Consider the following 17,901-nt stretch of genomic DNA (forward strand, 5'->3'; position numbering starts at 1 on the left):
TCTCTCTCTCTCTCATTATGGCCCATGGTCTCTCTCTCAGTCTCTCTCCCCACATCTGGCTCTGGGAGGTGGAAAACAGCAAATTAGGGAGCTGGACTAGACCAAGGTGGACCCGCTGGGGTTTGGACTGGTTGTTGGTCTCCTCGCAGACCGACCGAAGTCAGTTGTCGCCGTCGGACTGTCACCGTCCTGTTTCCATGGTGACGGTGCAGGTGAGTGAGCCTTTCATAAACCGCCTCATCGATGGCTCACCCGGTTTACTCACCCTAAACCCTCTTCCCGCCCCCCTCCGCCCGGGCCGTGGTGGTACGGTCCAGCTGGGGGGGGTGTCGGTGGTGGAGCAACCACAGACCGAGCCGAGCCAAGCCGAGGTAGGCTGTGTGAAAACGGGGAGACGCGCCGCTCCTGGTCTGGTCTCAGATCCGGATTATTCCTTCATTTTTAACGCATGAATTTTTCTCCTCTGCGGGATCCCGGTGTGGCCATCACCTGTGCTCCGCCCCCTCAGGTCGGATGTGCAGAGAAAGAGTCAGAGAAGAAGAAAGGCAACGGCGGCGGCGCGCGGGACTGTGGATTAAATTACTGACTGGACTTCGGACTTTTCTGCGTGTTCCGGTCCAGGTAGGTCCGGGGGGTCTGAGGGGGTTCAGAGAGGGTTAGGCTGTGCGGCATTCTCCAGGCAGATCGGGGGTAGCGTGGTGGGGGTGGTGGTGGTGGTGGTGAAGGGGGGTGGGGGTGTAGATGTTTGGGGGAAAACGCCTCGTCTCTCCGCCGCATCACCGCATCTGCTGTTTCTGCTCCTGCGTTTCTGCTTCGCGTTTCTTCCAGCTGGAAATTTCCTCTTTTCCACAGTTTCCCAATGTGGTGGTGGTGGTGGGGGGGGGGGGCAGACCCCAGGAAGGACTGTTTTTATACTCGTGCTATTTTCAGATCTGGCTCGACCTTCGTGTTTCGTCTTTCGCCCATTTGAAGATTTGAATCGGAACGTAAAAGGCTGCAAATGTGTGTTTTCTGGTGTTGGTGGAGGAGAGAGTGGGGGAGGTGGGGGAGGTGGAGGAGCAGGGGGGTCTAGGAGGCAGCGAAGCTCCAGACGCCGATCCATTAAAGAAGAACAAAGGGGGGGGGGGGGGGGAGCGGAGCGGAGAAAGGTTTTAAATCGCAGCCAAAACGGCGGAAATGTGCGGTCGCGTCGCTCCGATCGCTGTGGACGAACCAGCTACTGCTACCCGAGATCCGCGTCTGCTTTTTTGTCAGTCCGCCTTCATCCGTCCATGTGCTGGAGAGCAGCCTCCATCCTGTGAAGCTCCGAGTCCGACCTGATCGATCGATTTCTCAGACACGATCGGTTTGATCGGATCCTGATCGATCAGGTTGCATTCACTCTGAGCTGAAAGCTTGTTATCGAACAAAAACCCATCAGTTGATCTTTGATTTATGACGTCCTGCTTCAAAATGACCTGAGAGCCCATAAATCATTTTTCCGATCGCCAGTTAGAACCCTAACGATGTTGAAAAAATAAGGAACCAATCAGCCACGTTATCAACAGGATCTTTATTTAACACATGGGAGAGATGATCAATAATCAAAAGAATCCGCCGCAAAATCAGTTCTAAATCAGGGAAAACAACCCACAGTCTCTTCAATCAATCAATAGCCAATACGACCAATTGTATGATGATTGATTAGTTAATGTAAATGATCTGAGCAGCACATGTGTCGTCACAACCTGATCGATAATCTGTCAATAATCTTATCATGCAGGTGAATAACAGAAATGGGAAGAGTGAGTCTGGATGTTTGAGTCCAGACTGAATCCAAAGCACCAGCAGTGTGTTTAACTGATCAATAAGCACATTGATCGGCAATGAGAATACCTGTTGTCTGTAGAGGACAAGTGCAGCAGACATCAGAAGCACGATCAAGACTAGAATCAGGACCAGAGGTGAAACTGGTGATCAGGTTCTGATAATTGATTTAAATCAATAACGTGACATGCTCATGTGACAGTAAACTGATCAGTTAGCGATTAGAACAGTTAATGATTCATCAGTAATGAATGTAATCAGTTTCAACATAACTTTATTTAACATGTTCACTGAGACGAGACAGCCGGTTCTGGATCAAAGAACTTAGACTCCTAATTAAATATGAAACATTAATCACAACCAAAAAATGGGAAATGAGGGTAAAATAGCAAGATAAGAGCAAGAAACTATCCATGACAACAAAATAACAGGCAGTAGATCCAAATGATGAAAATCAAAATAGAACTTGCATGAATTCAGATGATTAAAAATCAGACACTCCTAGACCAGGCCTTCCACGAGTCCAAGACCAGAAGATCTTGAAGTTCAGATCTGATGGTCCTCTTATTTTCTGACACTCATCCGTCCGAGTCGTGGAGGTTGCTGCAGCCAATCCCAGCCAACATTCTGGGCGAGGGCGGGGTCACCCTGTACAGGACGCCTGTCCATGAGAGGGCCAACACACAAAGACACACACACAGATAAAGAGACAAACACAGACACAAAGACACACAGACATTCACAGTTCTGATCAGGATCAAATCAACTGAAAGACAGCTCGAACAATCACTGATCCTCAAATGACCACAACAAAACGATGAAACAACACAACATTCCACAGCAGCCAGACTTTACACACAGGTTACAACGGCACAGATCCAGTCTAGACCAGGATCTGATGCTGTTTAGTCTGGGGCCAGTTTTTGGTTCAGACTGAGAAGAAACTCACGCAGTCAGCTGCAGACATCTGAACATCAGGTTTGGAATAAGACAACAGCTGGATCACACTCAGCAGTCATTGGTTCAAACGTGAAGACCAGATGATGTCACTTTGTCTAAATGCTGACCATCAGACAACAGTCAGTTTATGAGATGACAATGTGGGGACGAAGAGCGGCAATCTGGGCAATTGTAGTCTGCTCAGACCGCATCCGACTCTGTGGTGGACCTGGTGTTGGGACCTGAAGCTGAGTTTACATAAACTCTGCAGACGCACCTTTGGGTCAGTACATCAGGCCAGTTCTGTCTAATCAGAGGAGGCGAAGATCAGATCAGCTGATGACCTGAGTCATCCATCTAAACTGTGCCAGAATGAAATTAACCTCTTTGGGTTTGGGACAATCCACTGGGCCTTTAAAATTATTCTGATCATTTGGTCCATTAGTCTGAGCTGTGACTCTGGATCACTGTAGCTGGCGGAGAAGCCGTCTCAGAGCCGGTTTCCCATCTGAGGATCTAAGTGGAACTTTTTTGTTTCCATACTCAACTGCAGTTGATCACACATCACATTTTCCATCATTGGTGTGTGTGTGTGTAAGTAACAGAGTGGATGATGGGATTTCCTTCAGTTGCTACTGTAAATCCATCACTGCGACTTTTTATAGAATATTGATCATAGCTATACAAGTGCGTGTGTCTGTGTGTACTTTGCTGTTAGGTTGAAACCAGGTCAGTGCATTACCTGCTGTGTGTTTGTGTTGTGTCTGCTCTGTAGTTGAATCTTAACCCGACACACAAAGTCACACATCATTCTTTATTAATCAACAGTTACACACATGCTGAGTCAGTGCTGAGTCAGCAGATGGAGACAAACCTGTAGCAGCGACGTCTCTCTGGACTCCAGACTTTTCTGTCTTTGGGGTTATTTAGTGGATCAGATGTTCTGGATCAGGAAGCCTTGACCTTTTGGTCCCCTCTGACCCATTTTGCTCTTTTTGGCATCAGTGATGATGCCTGAGCAACAACCAGATGTTTCAGTGATGCTGTTGTAACACACAGACTCAACATTGTTGAGCTGCTGTCATGTCATTGTGATTGTGTCAAGCTGCCAATATGTGGCTCTTTATCGCGCGTACAGGACCATCATCCAAATGCTGATTAATATCAAATAAATCTACTGACCCAGGAGGGCCCTCATCCACTGTTCATGCTCTTTCAACTCAATGTTTGGTCTCCACCAGCAGCAGAAACTGGGTGCAGCTTTGTCAGCCTTATGCTGTACCCCATAAATGATCAGTTACAGTCACTTTAATCATCTTCTGATTCCTCAGATTTATCATGTGAACACCTGGGGAGAGCCTGAACCTCATGTTGTTGACTTCTAACCAAGAGCAGTGATGCCTTATACATGCTTTGGTTAAAAAAGGAGTATAGACATATGAAACATTCACTCTCCAGGGTTTCGGTCCAGAGCTGGACACTGAAGTCACATGATTAACAACAGTAAACTCTTTCCACACATACATTTTTTTTTAATATATAAATTGAAAATGTCCTTAAAAACATCAGATTACCACTCAAATATTTAGATTCATAAAACACATTTTCCCCTCTCTGTGTTAATACACAGGATGTCTGTTCTCACCTCTTGCAGCTGAAGCTCCAGACTTCCTGCTAAATGTCTGAGATGTTTGGAATGTTTGCATCAGCCATAAATGCTCCACAACACAATTCTCATGATTGTTAATTTGTGCTCCGTGTCTCCTGTTGACACGAAAGTGGAGCTGATTGGATGCGTGACCTGTGACTGAGTTCTTGCGGGTTGAGCAGGTTTTTTGTCGTTGTTGTTGGTTCTGCTGCCCCACAACAAGGAAGTCCTGGTTCGGTTCCCAACCTGAAGACATCATGTTTGGGTTCATTGGTGACTAAACTGTCTGTAGGTCTGAGTGGTTGTTGGTCTCTGTCTATCTCTGTGATGGACTGGAGACCTGTCCAGGGTGACGCAGCCCCTCACCCAGAGTGAGCTGGGATTGGATCCAGAATCCCCCGTGACCTGAAAGCAGATCAGAGGAGAAGATGGATGGATGAGATGTCGTAATTAACAAAGGTGTGTCTCTATGTATGTGGGTGGGCCTTAAGGTACCTGGGGATGTGGCTGAAATTATACATTATCATATGTTCCTGCCAAGTTGGTCAGGATTAGGGTGGTGTGGACTTTTAACATTGACCTTAAATCTGTTGTGACCTTTAAGCAAATGAAAACCCTGTTTGATGTAATCAGATCTTTAAATATATATATTTATATATTTATTGATATATATATAACTGTTGGGTTCAGGGTGATTAAAGCGGTGAGATTGTTAATATTTATTGTGTAATAGGTGTAGCGTTAAAGAAATCCTGCTGTCTCCATTGGGAGTTGATCAATAAATGCTGTTTGAATTATTAAATGAGGTGATGAGTCACGAGACCACAACCATCCAGTGAATCACCCGACCTAGGAGTTTAGAGTCAAATTGGCCAGTTGTTGATATCTCTCTGTTATTAACAACTGATTCATCACATCTGGGTTCAGTTTGTTGTGTGGGGGGAAAAAGAAAAGAAAAGTACACAACGCTGTAGCCTTATGAAGGCCAAACACACAAAATCCAGCTCTAAAGACTGTATATAAACACACATACTCCCAGTACAAACATGAACACACACACACATGCGCATGTATGTATTTGACCCAGGCCTATTTGGGACACTCAAACACATGCGCACATACACACACACACAAAGAGAGCGGCGTACACAGAGGAAAACACGCACACCAAAGTCAAGATGGAGGTCAGGAGTCACCAGAAGAGAAGGTGAAGAGTTTCAGCTGATTGTTTCCTTTCTGCTGTCAGCTCATCCTGTGTGTGTGTGTGTGTGTGTGTGTGTGTGTGTGTGTGTGTGTGTGTGTGTTCGTTAGTTTGATTTGGAATATTCAGTCTTTGGACAGTTTTCGATGAGCAAAATGAAAAGGGACAGGGTGAACTGCAGCCCAATCAGGACAAAACACGAACAGGTTCATTCTCACAAACTAATCGAGTAATATTAACATTCTCCGGGAAAAGAGGTGTCAACTTGTTTTAAGAAAGCAGCTCCAACAGAGTCAGAGCGCTGCATTTCAGGGAATCCTGTAAAATGACACCTTCTGGTTCAGCCTTCCTGTTAATGACTGAACCAAAGTTTCAAGTTTCCCACTTTACTTTGGACATGTCACAGCTTGTAAAATAGCTTCCGTTACTCTTTACACTTGCAGGTTTCAGGTAAATGGGGTTTTTTGGATGCTAATGAAAGTGGTGGAGTGGCTAGTGGCTCAGAATGTTTCAAACTAAAAGTGCATTTCAGCCTGAAGTTGTGCATAATTGCTCTGAAACCAGCTGATCTGGATCTGACCTAGACCTCAGCCAGAAATGAAATCCTCAGGTTTAAGGTCCATGCTGCTGTTTGTGCTGATATTTAACATGAACAAAGGGAGTTTCTAAAGTTAGAAATGGTGGATAACAATCAGGTCAAATCCCTGCTACTAACTTGTTGTTTCAGGCCACTCCCACAGTCTGTGACATCACACCAGCTTGTTTAAATTAGCAGCTCAACTTTACATTTTGAAGGGTTGATATCCAAAAAGCATTTCAGTGTAGATTTACATGTCCTACCTCAGGTTCGGTTCCCGGCCTGGGTCCTTTCTGTGTGGAGTTGCATGTTCTCCCTGTGTCTGCGTGGGTTTCCTCTGGGTACTCCAGTTTCCTCCCACCATCCAGACATTCATGTATCGGCTAACTGGTGACGCTAAATTGACCATAGGTGTGAATGCGAGCATGAGTGGTTGTTTGTCTGTGTTTCCCCTTGTGTAATGGACTGGGGACCTGTCCAGGGTGTACCCCGCCCCTCACCCAATGTGTGGGATTGGCTCCCGCAGCCCCGCGACCCGGATACAGATAAAGCGGTTGAAGATGAATGAATGAACTTGCAGAAACACAGGTTTTTGTTAATAATCTTGATATATCGGCCATTTTTACCCCGCTGCTGGCACTATGAATGGACTATCCTGTCAGTACTTGTTTACAGCTCAAGGTTTGTTGGAGGAATGATGACGGTACTGTGGCTCATCTCGACCAATCAGATCACTCCGGCCTTAGAGGTACTTGTTTAGCTTAAACTAGTTTAATCGCCGCTGTAACCACTCAGGGTCAGATGTGTTTAGATGTTCACCGTCTCTGGTTTCCATCAGCTGATCCATTCAATTAAATATTCCCCCGCCACCATCATGGAGTCATGTGACCAACAGTGTTTCCCCACATGAAATAACAGTTTGATTGACTGATGATGGCAAATACAATGTGTGTGGTCTGAAACCCTGTGGTAATGACAGAGGACTAATAGATGAACTGCTTAGAATACACACACACACACACTCAGACAGCTAATGGAGTGTCTATTACTCAGGTCATTGGTGAAGCTGGTGAAGCTGGTGGAGACATCAAACAAACCAAAGACTCAAGATAATTAAACGATTGAGTCTTGTGGGTTATTGTGACTAAACTTTCTAAAAAATACAGTTAATCTTTAATGGGCAAAAGACAGAATGATTTGTTGCCATGGATTCAAGCACTTATGGCAGATACTCTGGATCAGACTTGGTTTCCATTTTGCCGTCCAAATCAGCAGGATAAATTGTCCATGACATTACCCATCAATCAGTCAGCTCCTGGACTGACAGCCATCTTGATTTTTTTTACAACAGTGGTGACAATATTTGGAGGAGAAGGTCCAGCTGAGGAGAAGTTAGGTTTGGATCCAGGTTGTCCAGGTTTGATGACAGTCCAAGATCGAGTTTGAGACAGACTGTTTGGTTGACCAATGGTGAAATAAAATCACCACTGTCATTCATGCTTTATTTAATGTAACCAAAATTTGACCCCTTAACATAGCAACTGTGTAACACACAGTTCAGTCAATAGCTGAGGTCCAGATCAGAGACTGTATCCTTCAGAAGACCTGGTAAATGGAAACCTGGTCTCATAGCTGACCAAGAAGGTGGAAATTGAAATGATGTATGATAGATTTTTGCTTTGCATCATCGGCTCTTCCCCGTCACGAAGACCTACTCCTGTTACTTAGCAACCTTGACAACATGTCACTTTTCATTACAGTAGCGACTGGTTTTTAGCATGGATATTTAGATGGTTGGATGTTCTGACAAACATCACTGTGACTGAAGAAAACTCAAAAGAGTGTCACTGAAATTCTGCTCTGGTTTCTGAGCAGCTTCATGACCCATTCTGTTGAGCCAGTCATATTGTGTATTTTTGCAGAGGTTGGTCAGACAAACAAAACCGTCTTTATTCCTCCCTCCGGTGTCTCATTGTGATGGAGCAGCAGAGTGTTATTAAATGCCACAGTTTGGTGAAGCGAGGCCTCGTCTGTCTGCAGAGACAGAGAGACAGACTTGCTCCCTTCTACCTCTACAAACAGTCTGTCATCAGCAGGAAGGGAAAGTTCAGTTGTACAGATGGACAGTGAAGTTATCACAACTGTTGGCATGCCAACGTTGGAGCTGTTAATAGTGCAGACAGTTTGCAGTGTTTTGTAATTACAGAGGCTGACTGAAAGGAAGATGCAGTAAAATTAAAGTGGATGCGTGAGAGTGCGCATTGCTTCACTATATTTATGTAATTACAGGAAGTGACACAATAATCACACCAAATTAGATCTCTGCCAAAATAATAGATTTACAACCTCAGTTTCAAGAGGGCAATTTCAGTCATTTTCACAGTCATGTTGTTCAGGTCTGCTATTGAAGAAAAATATTTCTAATTCAAATATTTCAATTCTTAAATGTAAGTGAAGATTCGTGTATTGATTGTTGGACTTGAATTCACATGAAACATAAAGAGTGGAGGTGGAATAAAGATGCTATGTAAACATGTGAGTGTTTCAGGTTGGACCTTACGCTAACAGGCCTGTCGGGCTGGAAGTGACAGCAGCCGACTGGCTTGTTGAACTTGCACTTTCCAGTGTCCAACAATGACATGTGATCCTCCTGATATCCTGAATCACCAAGTATGACAGTCCAGACTTATTAATCATACGGTTCCATATGATTATGGAACCGTAATTACATCATCTTAACTAATTGTGATTTTAGAATGTGTAACAGACCTGGTCCTGTTGATCTAACTTTTTAAATGACACCGTTTTCTCTGTATTAAGATGCTGCCATGATGTGCTATGTTCACCTTGGAATAACTAAAAAAATACATTCTTTTGAACATAGTTCCTAACATAGTTCCTAACCATCTGGCTTACTTAACTGCATAGCTTACCATGTTAGTGTTAGCTTAGCACATAAGTAAGTAACAGAAACTTAGCATTAGCAAGCATTTACAACTGCACTAACACTAAGATAGCATATTATACCATGTTAGCATTATATTAGCATTAACCCCTCACACAAATAACGGCAGTATAGCATTCACACAAATTTATATTATATATTTATAACACACAATGTCAACAGCAGCCTTAGTGTGAACTATTAACTATTCCCACCAGCATACAACATCAACACACAATCACAGCAGTTCCTTCATGGTCTCATCTGGTTCAGGTCTTGGTTTTTAGTACCAGGAGGTTGTACCTGGTGTTTGTATTATGGGCTTTGGATACATGTTGTTCTTGGGGATGAACATAATGAAAAGTGACTCAATGGCCCGCTGTCAAACCTCAGCCAATCAGAGAGCTTTGATTAGTTTCCATGACAGCGTTTCTTGACAGATTTCTGTCTCAATTTGAAATGTCTAGGTACATAGACAGCTGTTCACTGTGCCTGTTTCTCCTGTTGACAATAATTACTATGTCAGTGATTAAATGTCTGAGAACATTAAGTTTTTACATCTATAAAAAAGACTCAGACGTGTTTGTTGTTATTTATCTCTGATTTTCTCGTCTGTTCTTCCAACTCATTGACATTCAGAGAATAAAACAGTTTGTGAATCTGCACAGCATGACACACACATACACACACTTTATTCTACCTTCTCCTCTTAGTTTGCTGACCAGACATGAGATTGAATAGAAAACTAAAATTTTTCATTTTCTGTTTTAAATGCTGAATTTTTTTTTATTGTAATATGAAATTAATATAAACACATTTACCTTAAAAATACTTATTTTACATACATACATACACATATATCTGTATTTTCATCTATATCCCCTAGAAGGGGAATTTGAATTAATACATAGCACAAGGGGAAGGTATAATAAATTTAATACTAATAAAATGTATTTCTTATTTTATGAATTTATTACATTTTTATTAATTTATTAAAATTTATAAAATAAGAAAATAAGAAAATTAAAGGTTCAAGTTATAAAGACTTTGTCCTGAAATAATACTAATATACAATGAGTGTTGATACTGTGTTATATAAAAATGAAAGAAAAAGAAAGTGGTACTGTCAGCAATTCCAATTCTTCTCTTTCAGTACACTGTTTTATTTCACATCTGTAATGAAAATACAAGCTTCCATTTTATTCTATTAAAAAACTATTTTATGACATTAAAATGTCATTTAAATCAACAAAAAATTGTTATACCTTTTTAAAAAGTAAATATTTTACACGAGAAAGACTAAACTGTAGGTACCATATAACCCCACCACCCCATTCACCCCCAACTGACCCTGCCCCACCCCCATGCATCCATCACTGTGACTGAGGCTCTGTCTGATTCACAGGCTCCAATTAACACACAACAAAGGCACATTGTGCTGCGTTTCCTGCAGGGTGTGTGTGTATGGATGGGGGGGTTTAGGGTGGTCCGGTACAAAACTGGGGAGCAGCGATGGATCAAGATAAGAATTGAGTAGATAGCCACATTGAGAAACATGGTGACCCTAACTCTAACCCTAACCCTAACCCTCACCACCATACACACACGAACATGCACACATACACAAAGAGATCAGGATCAATCAATCTATTCAGTGAAAATCAGATTTCTAGGCTCCAAGTGATCAACAATGAGTCAACAGTGATAGTGACACAATTTTTATTGTAGTTATATACATAAGAACAGCTCAAACAGACACACAGAGTCTTTGGTTTAGGGAGGTGATGAATGGTCCAGTGAAATCATCGTCCAGTTAGAGAAACTCTGTCTGTTTCTCCTGCCCAGCTGTCTGTTGTCTATTCACAACACACTCACACACACAGATGCAAACAGACACACAAACACACACTCACTCTGGTCCATCTGTCGACCTCTTCTCTCTCTGGTTTCCCCCTCAGCTCAGCAGGCTAATTAAGTAATGTGCTAATCTTTCACTGCCTCTTTGTGTGTGTGTGTGTGTGTGTGTCTGTGTGTGTCACAGGGTTAATTGTTGGACTCAGTTTACTGTACCTCTATGCTGTCAGAGTGAAAACTTAAATAGCCATTCATTCAGAAAGCAGCTCAGACTCTGTGCTCCTCTTATTCTTCTTCTGTGGTCTCATCAGTGGCGGTCAGTCCGTCTGTCTGTCAGGTCCTGATCAGACCTGCAGATTTATTCTAGCTTCAATAAGCCACACACTCTTCTTCTTCAAATCTGTTAGCGAAGGCCAGACCTCTGCTGGAGGACTGACTGTCTGCTTGTAATTGATGCACTGACCCGACCATTAACGAGACGGGACGGCAGATTAAAGCGTGTTTTTGTTCAGACAAATTTAAACTGTCACTTCTTATTCAGAATTCAAACAACTATTGAGAAATCAGAGCTACTCAGTCCTGACCAAGGATTTAAAGAGAGCAGTTTCCTCTGAGGCTGAAAATGTAATTTATTCTCACCATTAATTAATGTACACTGTTCAGGCGGTATGTGGGCGGGGCTTAGTTTTGTTCACAGGAACCTAAACATGTTAATTCAGCTATGATGATTCGATTCTCAAAACAGCAGAAGCTTATTTATCTGTAAAATTAGACGATTTGTTGAGAAAAAAAGTCATGAATTAATGGTTTGATGTTGACATATGATTCATATGATGACAGGGGGCCTACAACCTTTCAGGCCACCTTCAAGGTAAAAGTTCCTCTAGAGCCTAAAGACCTGGAGCTCCTTTTCAGCTGTTTAAAATGAGGAAGCCTTTTTGAAGAGAACGTCTGTAGAACCTAAAAGAAGACTGCTTCTCTTCGACACATCAGGATGAAGGTCTCAGGCCACAGTTACTTCTCCATCCAGGAAATGAGGACTAAATCATGAAGAGTCCCCTTCCTGCCAACTGATGAGTGGTAACAGCTGATTACCACACTGAAATATATGCAGTCAAACAACAACACAACATGAACACAACTGCGGTATCATTTGATGTCTTCTCACTTGTCACCTGTAAACCCACAGCTGAGGCAGCGGAGACATGAAACATGAAATACAGTAATATAAACAAAGTTCTTTGAATGAATATAATTTATGTAAAATGATAATCATATGTCACAATATTTAGATCTTAATGTTCTGTAAGCAACTAAGTGAAGAACAATGGTCAGTTCAGGAAATGGGGTGGGGGGAGGGCCTCACTCAACTGGTTGGGTGGGGAGAGAGAGAGAGAGGAGGAGATTTGATTTTGTTTTTCAAATGTAAATTTATTAGTATATATTCTGTCTCCATACAGCTTACATCACATTGATACAGTCAGATATTCAGAAATTAGAATTAAACATTAGGATGAATTCAGCTCTGGTCCAAACTGTCCATCAGTCACAGAGCAGCTGAGCAGCTGCAGGTTCTGAGCTGCTCTGTAGAAGCTGAACTCCAACAGCAGTCTGGACTTGATCATATTTTTAAGTACAGGAAGTACCTCAACATTCAGCCCCTCATCTACTTTTCTCCTGCGACTACACCCCCATCTTGACCTGTCCTGACAAAGTTTAAAAGCTGACATTTGTCTTTCTGTTGGCGTGTGTATTTAAAACCAAAGATAAAAACCTGTCCAGTAAAAACTTCTCCACATTTACTAAAAAACTGCCCCAGCAGTCCGAACAAAGGTCTGAATCGTGCACATTCATAAAAACAGTGGAAGACAGTCTCTCTGTGGCTGCAGAGATAAGAGTTTACAGCTAAAATCCCACAGAGGATCCTCCACTACAGGTCCCCAATGTTTGTGGAAAGACCTCCAGGCCATCATCAGTCTTTGCCATCATCTAGTAGAAGGGTAATTCTGAGGCACCCTCCATGGAGACACCTCCAGAGTCAGCAGGTTTGAGGGCCAGAAACTGGTCAGAGCGGTTTGGAAGCAGTGTACCATCATGGAAGTCAGTCAGCAGCGAGCATTGATGTCCCGTCAGCTTTGACTTCCAGTGCCTCAATAGCTGGCCAACGACCTGCACAGACTTCAATCCAAGCCGAACAGTCAGTCTGCCAGGATCCTCCAGTCAAGGTCCAGCCAGCTCCACCCCCTGCCCCAGCGTGGAAACTCCTGCAGAGCCCCCCTCCGTCAGGACAGTCCAGCAGGTTCACTGAGGAGCCATGACAGGGAGCTGGTCTGTCCCAGTCCCAGACTACCACAGGGGCCTCCACACAAGGTCTGCAGGCCCAGTGAGCAGTCTCTGGATGAACTGCAGATGGAAGGTGGCCAGAAGGACCAGGCCCTGTCCCCCCTCCTCTTTGGATAAAAACAAAACACCCTGAGGAACCCAGTGCAACCTGTCCCAAAAAAAATCAACTTAAATCTGCTGAACCTATGACAGGAGAGAAGCTGGAGGATCGACACAGGACAGCCACAGAGCAGTAGAGCCCAGGTTATTTACGATGAGAACACGACCTCTAAAAGACAGTTTACCCTTCAGGTAGCCTGAGCTGATCCCTCAGCCTGTCTCCCACCATGACAGCCTCGCTCTTCTCCCAATTTACTCTGTCGGTCGTCGATGTCAGTCTGAGAGTGAACAAGGACAATGACATCAGTGTAGGCAGACCGTTTAAAAGGGGCACCACACCCAGGAAAGTAGACACCACTCAGGTCAGCTTATCTTATCACAATGGCCAAATAATATAACATACCTGACGGGCAGCCCTGCCTGACCCCTCTCTGGACCCTGAATGGAGCACTCAGGACTTCATTGATTTTTTTTTTTTTTTTTAAGCACACTCAAAATAGCCAATGAGCGAGAGACCTCCACAACATCCCAAATTAAAGTGACATCACTAATCAGCCTGCCACACACACTGCCGGCACACAGTACATCTGGTCAGCATGGATGATGGATGCCATCACTCCTCTCAGTCCGGAGGCCAGTTTTTCAGCTCCTGCAGGGCCCCTTTTTTGGCAGCAGTGTCACGACTGCCCTTCTGCAGCTTGGAGGTAACTGTCCTGTCTCCAGGCTGTTAATGAGGACTTCCAGCAGATCTTCACCCAGCACTGCCCAGAAAGAATTACAGAAGTCTAACGGTAGACCATCTAGGTCTTGAGCTTTTCCACTCTGCAAGCTCATCAGGGTTGTGTGCAGATCGAGAAGTGTTAATGCACATTCCAGTTTGGTGTTGTCATCTGCTTCCACCTGAGGGAGACCGCTGAGGAAGCTGCTGCACTGTTGTGGGTTTGATTTGTGCTCGCTCTCATACAGGCTGCCAGCCTCCTGATCCCAGCAGAATCCGAGACCAGAGAGCCGCTGCTGGATATCAGCGAGTGCACCACCTTCTTTTGTGCATTTCTTCTCTCCAGGATGAAGAAAAGCTTGGAGGGGACGTCCATCTGTGAGATGTTGAGACACCATGACCATGAATATCCAAGTCCTGCAGATATCTGGTTCGGTCTCTGGGGACATAGTTGTTGGCGCTACTAAAATCAGTTTAACATTTTCTGTGCTCACCCCAAAAACACTCAAAAGCAACTCTAAAATCCTTGCTGTCAACCAAGGCACTGTTAAAATGCCAGTAGGCGTTCTGCAGACGCACATTTTTAGTCCAGCCGGTCTAGCCAGGCCAGAGATCTTCTGCTGTCCCTGGAGTGACTCCAGCTGTACTGCCTGTAGCTATGGAAGGTCCTCCACACATCCGACAGCTTGTGTGCTTCGGTCAGCTCTCTGAGTTGCTCATGGTGGTTCCTGTCCAGTGTTGGATTCTGAGTGCAGTTAAAATCCCCCTCTAAAAACAAAAGCTCCTGATGATGTCACAGAAAACCACACTGACGTTCTTTCTGCTCCACCAGTTGGAGCAAAGACACAAATAAAAACTGTGTTGACCTTCTCAAACTGAGCTCTGACCTTCAGTCAGCAGCCCCTGATCACTTCCTCTGCAGTGAGAGAGGCAGGCAGGAAGCTCCTGGAGAAGACGACCCCCACCCCTCCATTACAGCCGGACCAGTGGCTCAGGATGCCCTCCCCGTTACACTCCCTCTTCCAGCCGCTCTGTGTGTCTCCTGAACCATCATGACATCTATCTGCTTCAGCTCCATCAGTTTAAACACAGCAGCTCCATTTAAGTTTAGGGTGCCTACTTTAAAATCCCACATGGAGAGAGAGACCTCCACAGACTGAAGCATTCTTATTATCCTTTCCATCGTTGCTTTTTCTCTGTTGCTGGTGTAACTTCTCCTTCAGAAACCAGCTCACCTTGTTTTTCACAGTGTGCCTGCTGCCGATTGCTGCCTTCAGGAGTGGGGGGACTGCTGGATACAGCAGCGTCCGGCCCCACACCGCCAGCAGACTCTATCGGCCCCAGGGTCACCAACCCCCCACCAGCAACCGGATCTGGAGCCGCTGACTCTGGTCTGGCCATCCGCCACTTGCCCCCCACCCGCTCTGGACAGGAGCAGATCAGGTGTCCCTCCACTCCACAGCCAAAACACTCATAGTGTTCGACGTGGTGAACACCATGTAGTTACCCTGTTAATGCAGAGGCAGTTTTTGGCAATTTCCGCCTGTTTTTGTATCACTGCAAGTAAAGCTTTATAACTACAATATTACTAATCCCACAACTATGGCTGATGGTTTAAATGAAAGAAAACATTTGTCCCTTTACATCTATTGACATCTATTCAAATATTGAATTGAATCATTCCATAAAAAATAGGGCTAGTGAAAATACAATGTTTTTGGGAAAAATTAAAAACACGTTTGAAATTTTGTGTGAAAACAGTGATATTTCAAAGTCTTAGTTATACAACAGGCTGAATTTTACATATATGGCTCACACACTTCCTGTACACATCTGTGCCTAATTTTAGGTTGATATGTAAAATATCTGAGGCACTATAGAGTTTTTACCAAACAGTGTCCCTTGGTGATCTCCAGTGTGCCAAACCTATCCAAAATGGTCCAATTTGGCTAAAATTCACACTGTAAGATCTCAGTGATAACCTTTTGGGGCCAATCACAGACAGGACTGCTTTTAGGAACACCAGTTACATAAGTAAAATGCCCTTTTATAATGTCATTTATAGGGCTGAATATATGGTGTCCAAAGCCTATCCAACACGAATTTGACCTATTCTTTGCCTGTTTTATGTTGTTATTGTGAAGCTTTAGAACTCCAGAGGTAAACCCACAACTATCAGTGATGGCTTAAATTAACAAAGACCTTTGAAATATAAATGTATTAAATTTCATGTATTGTCTTTTATTATTAATTTCATTATTACATTAAAACTTGGGGCAGTAAAAACACACTTTTTGTGGAGACGTTTATTGTTTACTTGTTGAGGAGAGGCAACACAGGGACCAGCTGGGTGTAGGCTGTTGTTGTCACCCTCCTTTTCGTCCTCACTCTCCAACATTTGCAGCATCTCCGTAAACACCCTATTCGCCACGTTGGTGTAAAAATTGGCAAACTTCCCCACACCAATAACACAAACAACGGTAAAAATCGTTCAAAAATTGAGTTAAAGAGAAATCCAGGCCAACAGCATTGCCTATGTGCATCACTCTATGCGTCACTGGGTGTGTGCATGTGTCTTGTGCACCTCAACTCTGGTTACGCAGGCCTTATTTGGGGTGAAAAATTCGCCCAATCAGAGATTTTTATACATCAGAGGATACCTTAGGTCCTTTACAATTTGATGGAAAACTTGTCTTCAATGTGACTTTGATTGACAGGAGACCCTACCTGTGTGTAATAGATGTGCATTCTGATGGACATCGATTGTTGGGCACATCTTCAGCTTTAAAATGAGGGTTAGCAAGCTTATCGATTTATTCAATGTTTTAGTCGGGGTTTGATCGAACAATGTTCATATTTCACAGTGATAGAAAACAACGTCCAACTTTTTTTGTTTTTGGTGAGCAGGCTTATTGAAAACTTTATTGGGATATAAACTCAATTTTTGTTCTTTGATTTTGTTTCAATGGCAGTATACAAGTTTTTGGTGGTGAAAGAAACAGTGTAAAGATGGTACACATATATTTACATTCCATTGTTGTTGACGTGGTGTCGCTTGTGGGCTTGCCGTCGTCTTCTGTTGTTCAGGACATTTTCAGTAACTATGATAAAACCGAAGCTCCTAGAAACGTCAACATTTTTGTGCATGTTGCTGAAAGTTTCCCAAAAATGTCTGTGTTGAAAGTTTCATTAAACCCTGCCTACTTTCGTTGTATAAAGGACACCTTTCATATGTTAATTACTTTGGGGTGCCAGCATCCCAGCCACTAGGGGGACTGGGTGAACAGGTTAACCCCGTCAACATTAAAAATGAAGGACAGTTTGAGATCGGAGTTGTCCTTCAGCACCGTGAACACCTGTCTGCGGTGACATACCATGTGTCTGAGCTGGGGGGCCTTACAGCCCAGGGACACCATCTGAATGGGGGGCACCAGCTGTCCGCAATGAAACAGCTCCTTTGCAAGGACTTCATCCCTAATAAACTGGGTGGTATTGGATGTTGTGATCCTTTAAGCTGGACTAACCAGCAGGAGGACGGGGACAAAGGTGTCCCAGATCACCACACCTGTCTCCACCACCTCTGTGACTTTAGCTGTGCTTTCTAGGAACAGTACTATGGCTCCATTCATGCGGGAGGCAGACTTCACAGCCCTGTATCTCACCACCTCTCCTACCACCAAGCCAGCCTCCTCCATGGAGCAGCTCATCGCGGCACCAGTTTGATGGCATGCCACCATGTGAGCTTCTCAAACTCCACATCATCCTCCACCAC

The 17,901-nt window shown here is 43.9% G+C and overlaps 1 protein-coding gene across 2 annotated transcripts in view; it reads left to right on the forward strand.

Annotated features, from left to right (window-relative positions):
- The first annotated feature begins 366 nt into the window (after window positions 1-366).
- The window catches only part of plxna3 (plexin A3), a 53,500-nt gene continuing 35,965 nt past the window's right edge, over window positions 367-17,901 (forward strand). The window contains exon 1 of one of the 2 annotated variants that reach the window (XM_029506016.1): window positions 367-621. Coding sequence is in view for 1 of the 2 variants with exons in the window: in XM_029506017.1 (XP_029361877.1) it covers window positions 11,781-11,878 (98 nt within the window). In the remaining variant the exon portion in view is untranslated. Of the gene's footprint in view, window positions 622-11,434; window positions 11,879-17,901 lie in introns of those variants that run through there. The other variant, XM_029506017.1, reaches the window with a different exon arrangement.

This window comes from Echeneis naucrates, chromosome 7 (assembly GCF_900963305.1).
Source record: "Echeneis naucrates chromosome 7, fEcheNa1.1, whole genome shotgun sequence".
In the NCBI taxonomy this organism is placed as follows: domain Eukaryota; kingdom Metazoa; phylum Chordata; class Actinopteri; order Carangiformes; family Echeneidae; genus Echeneis; species Echeneis naucrates.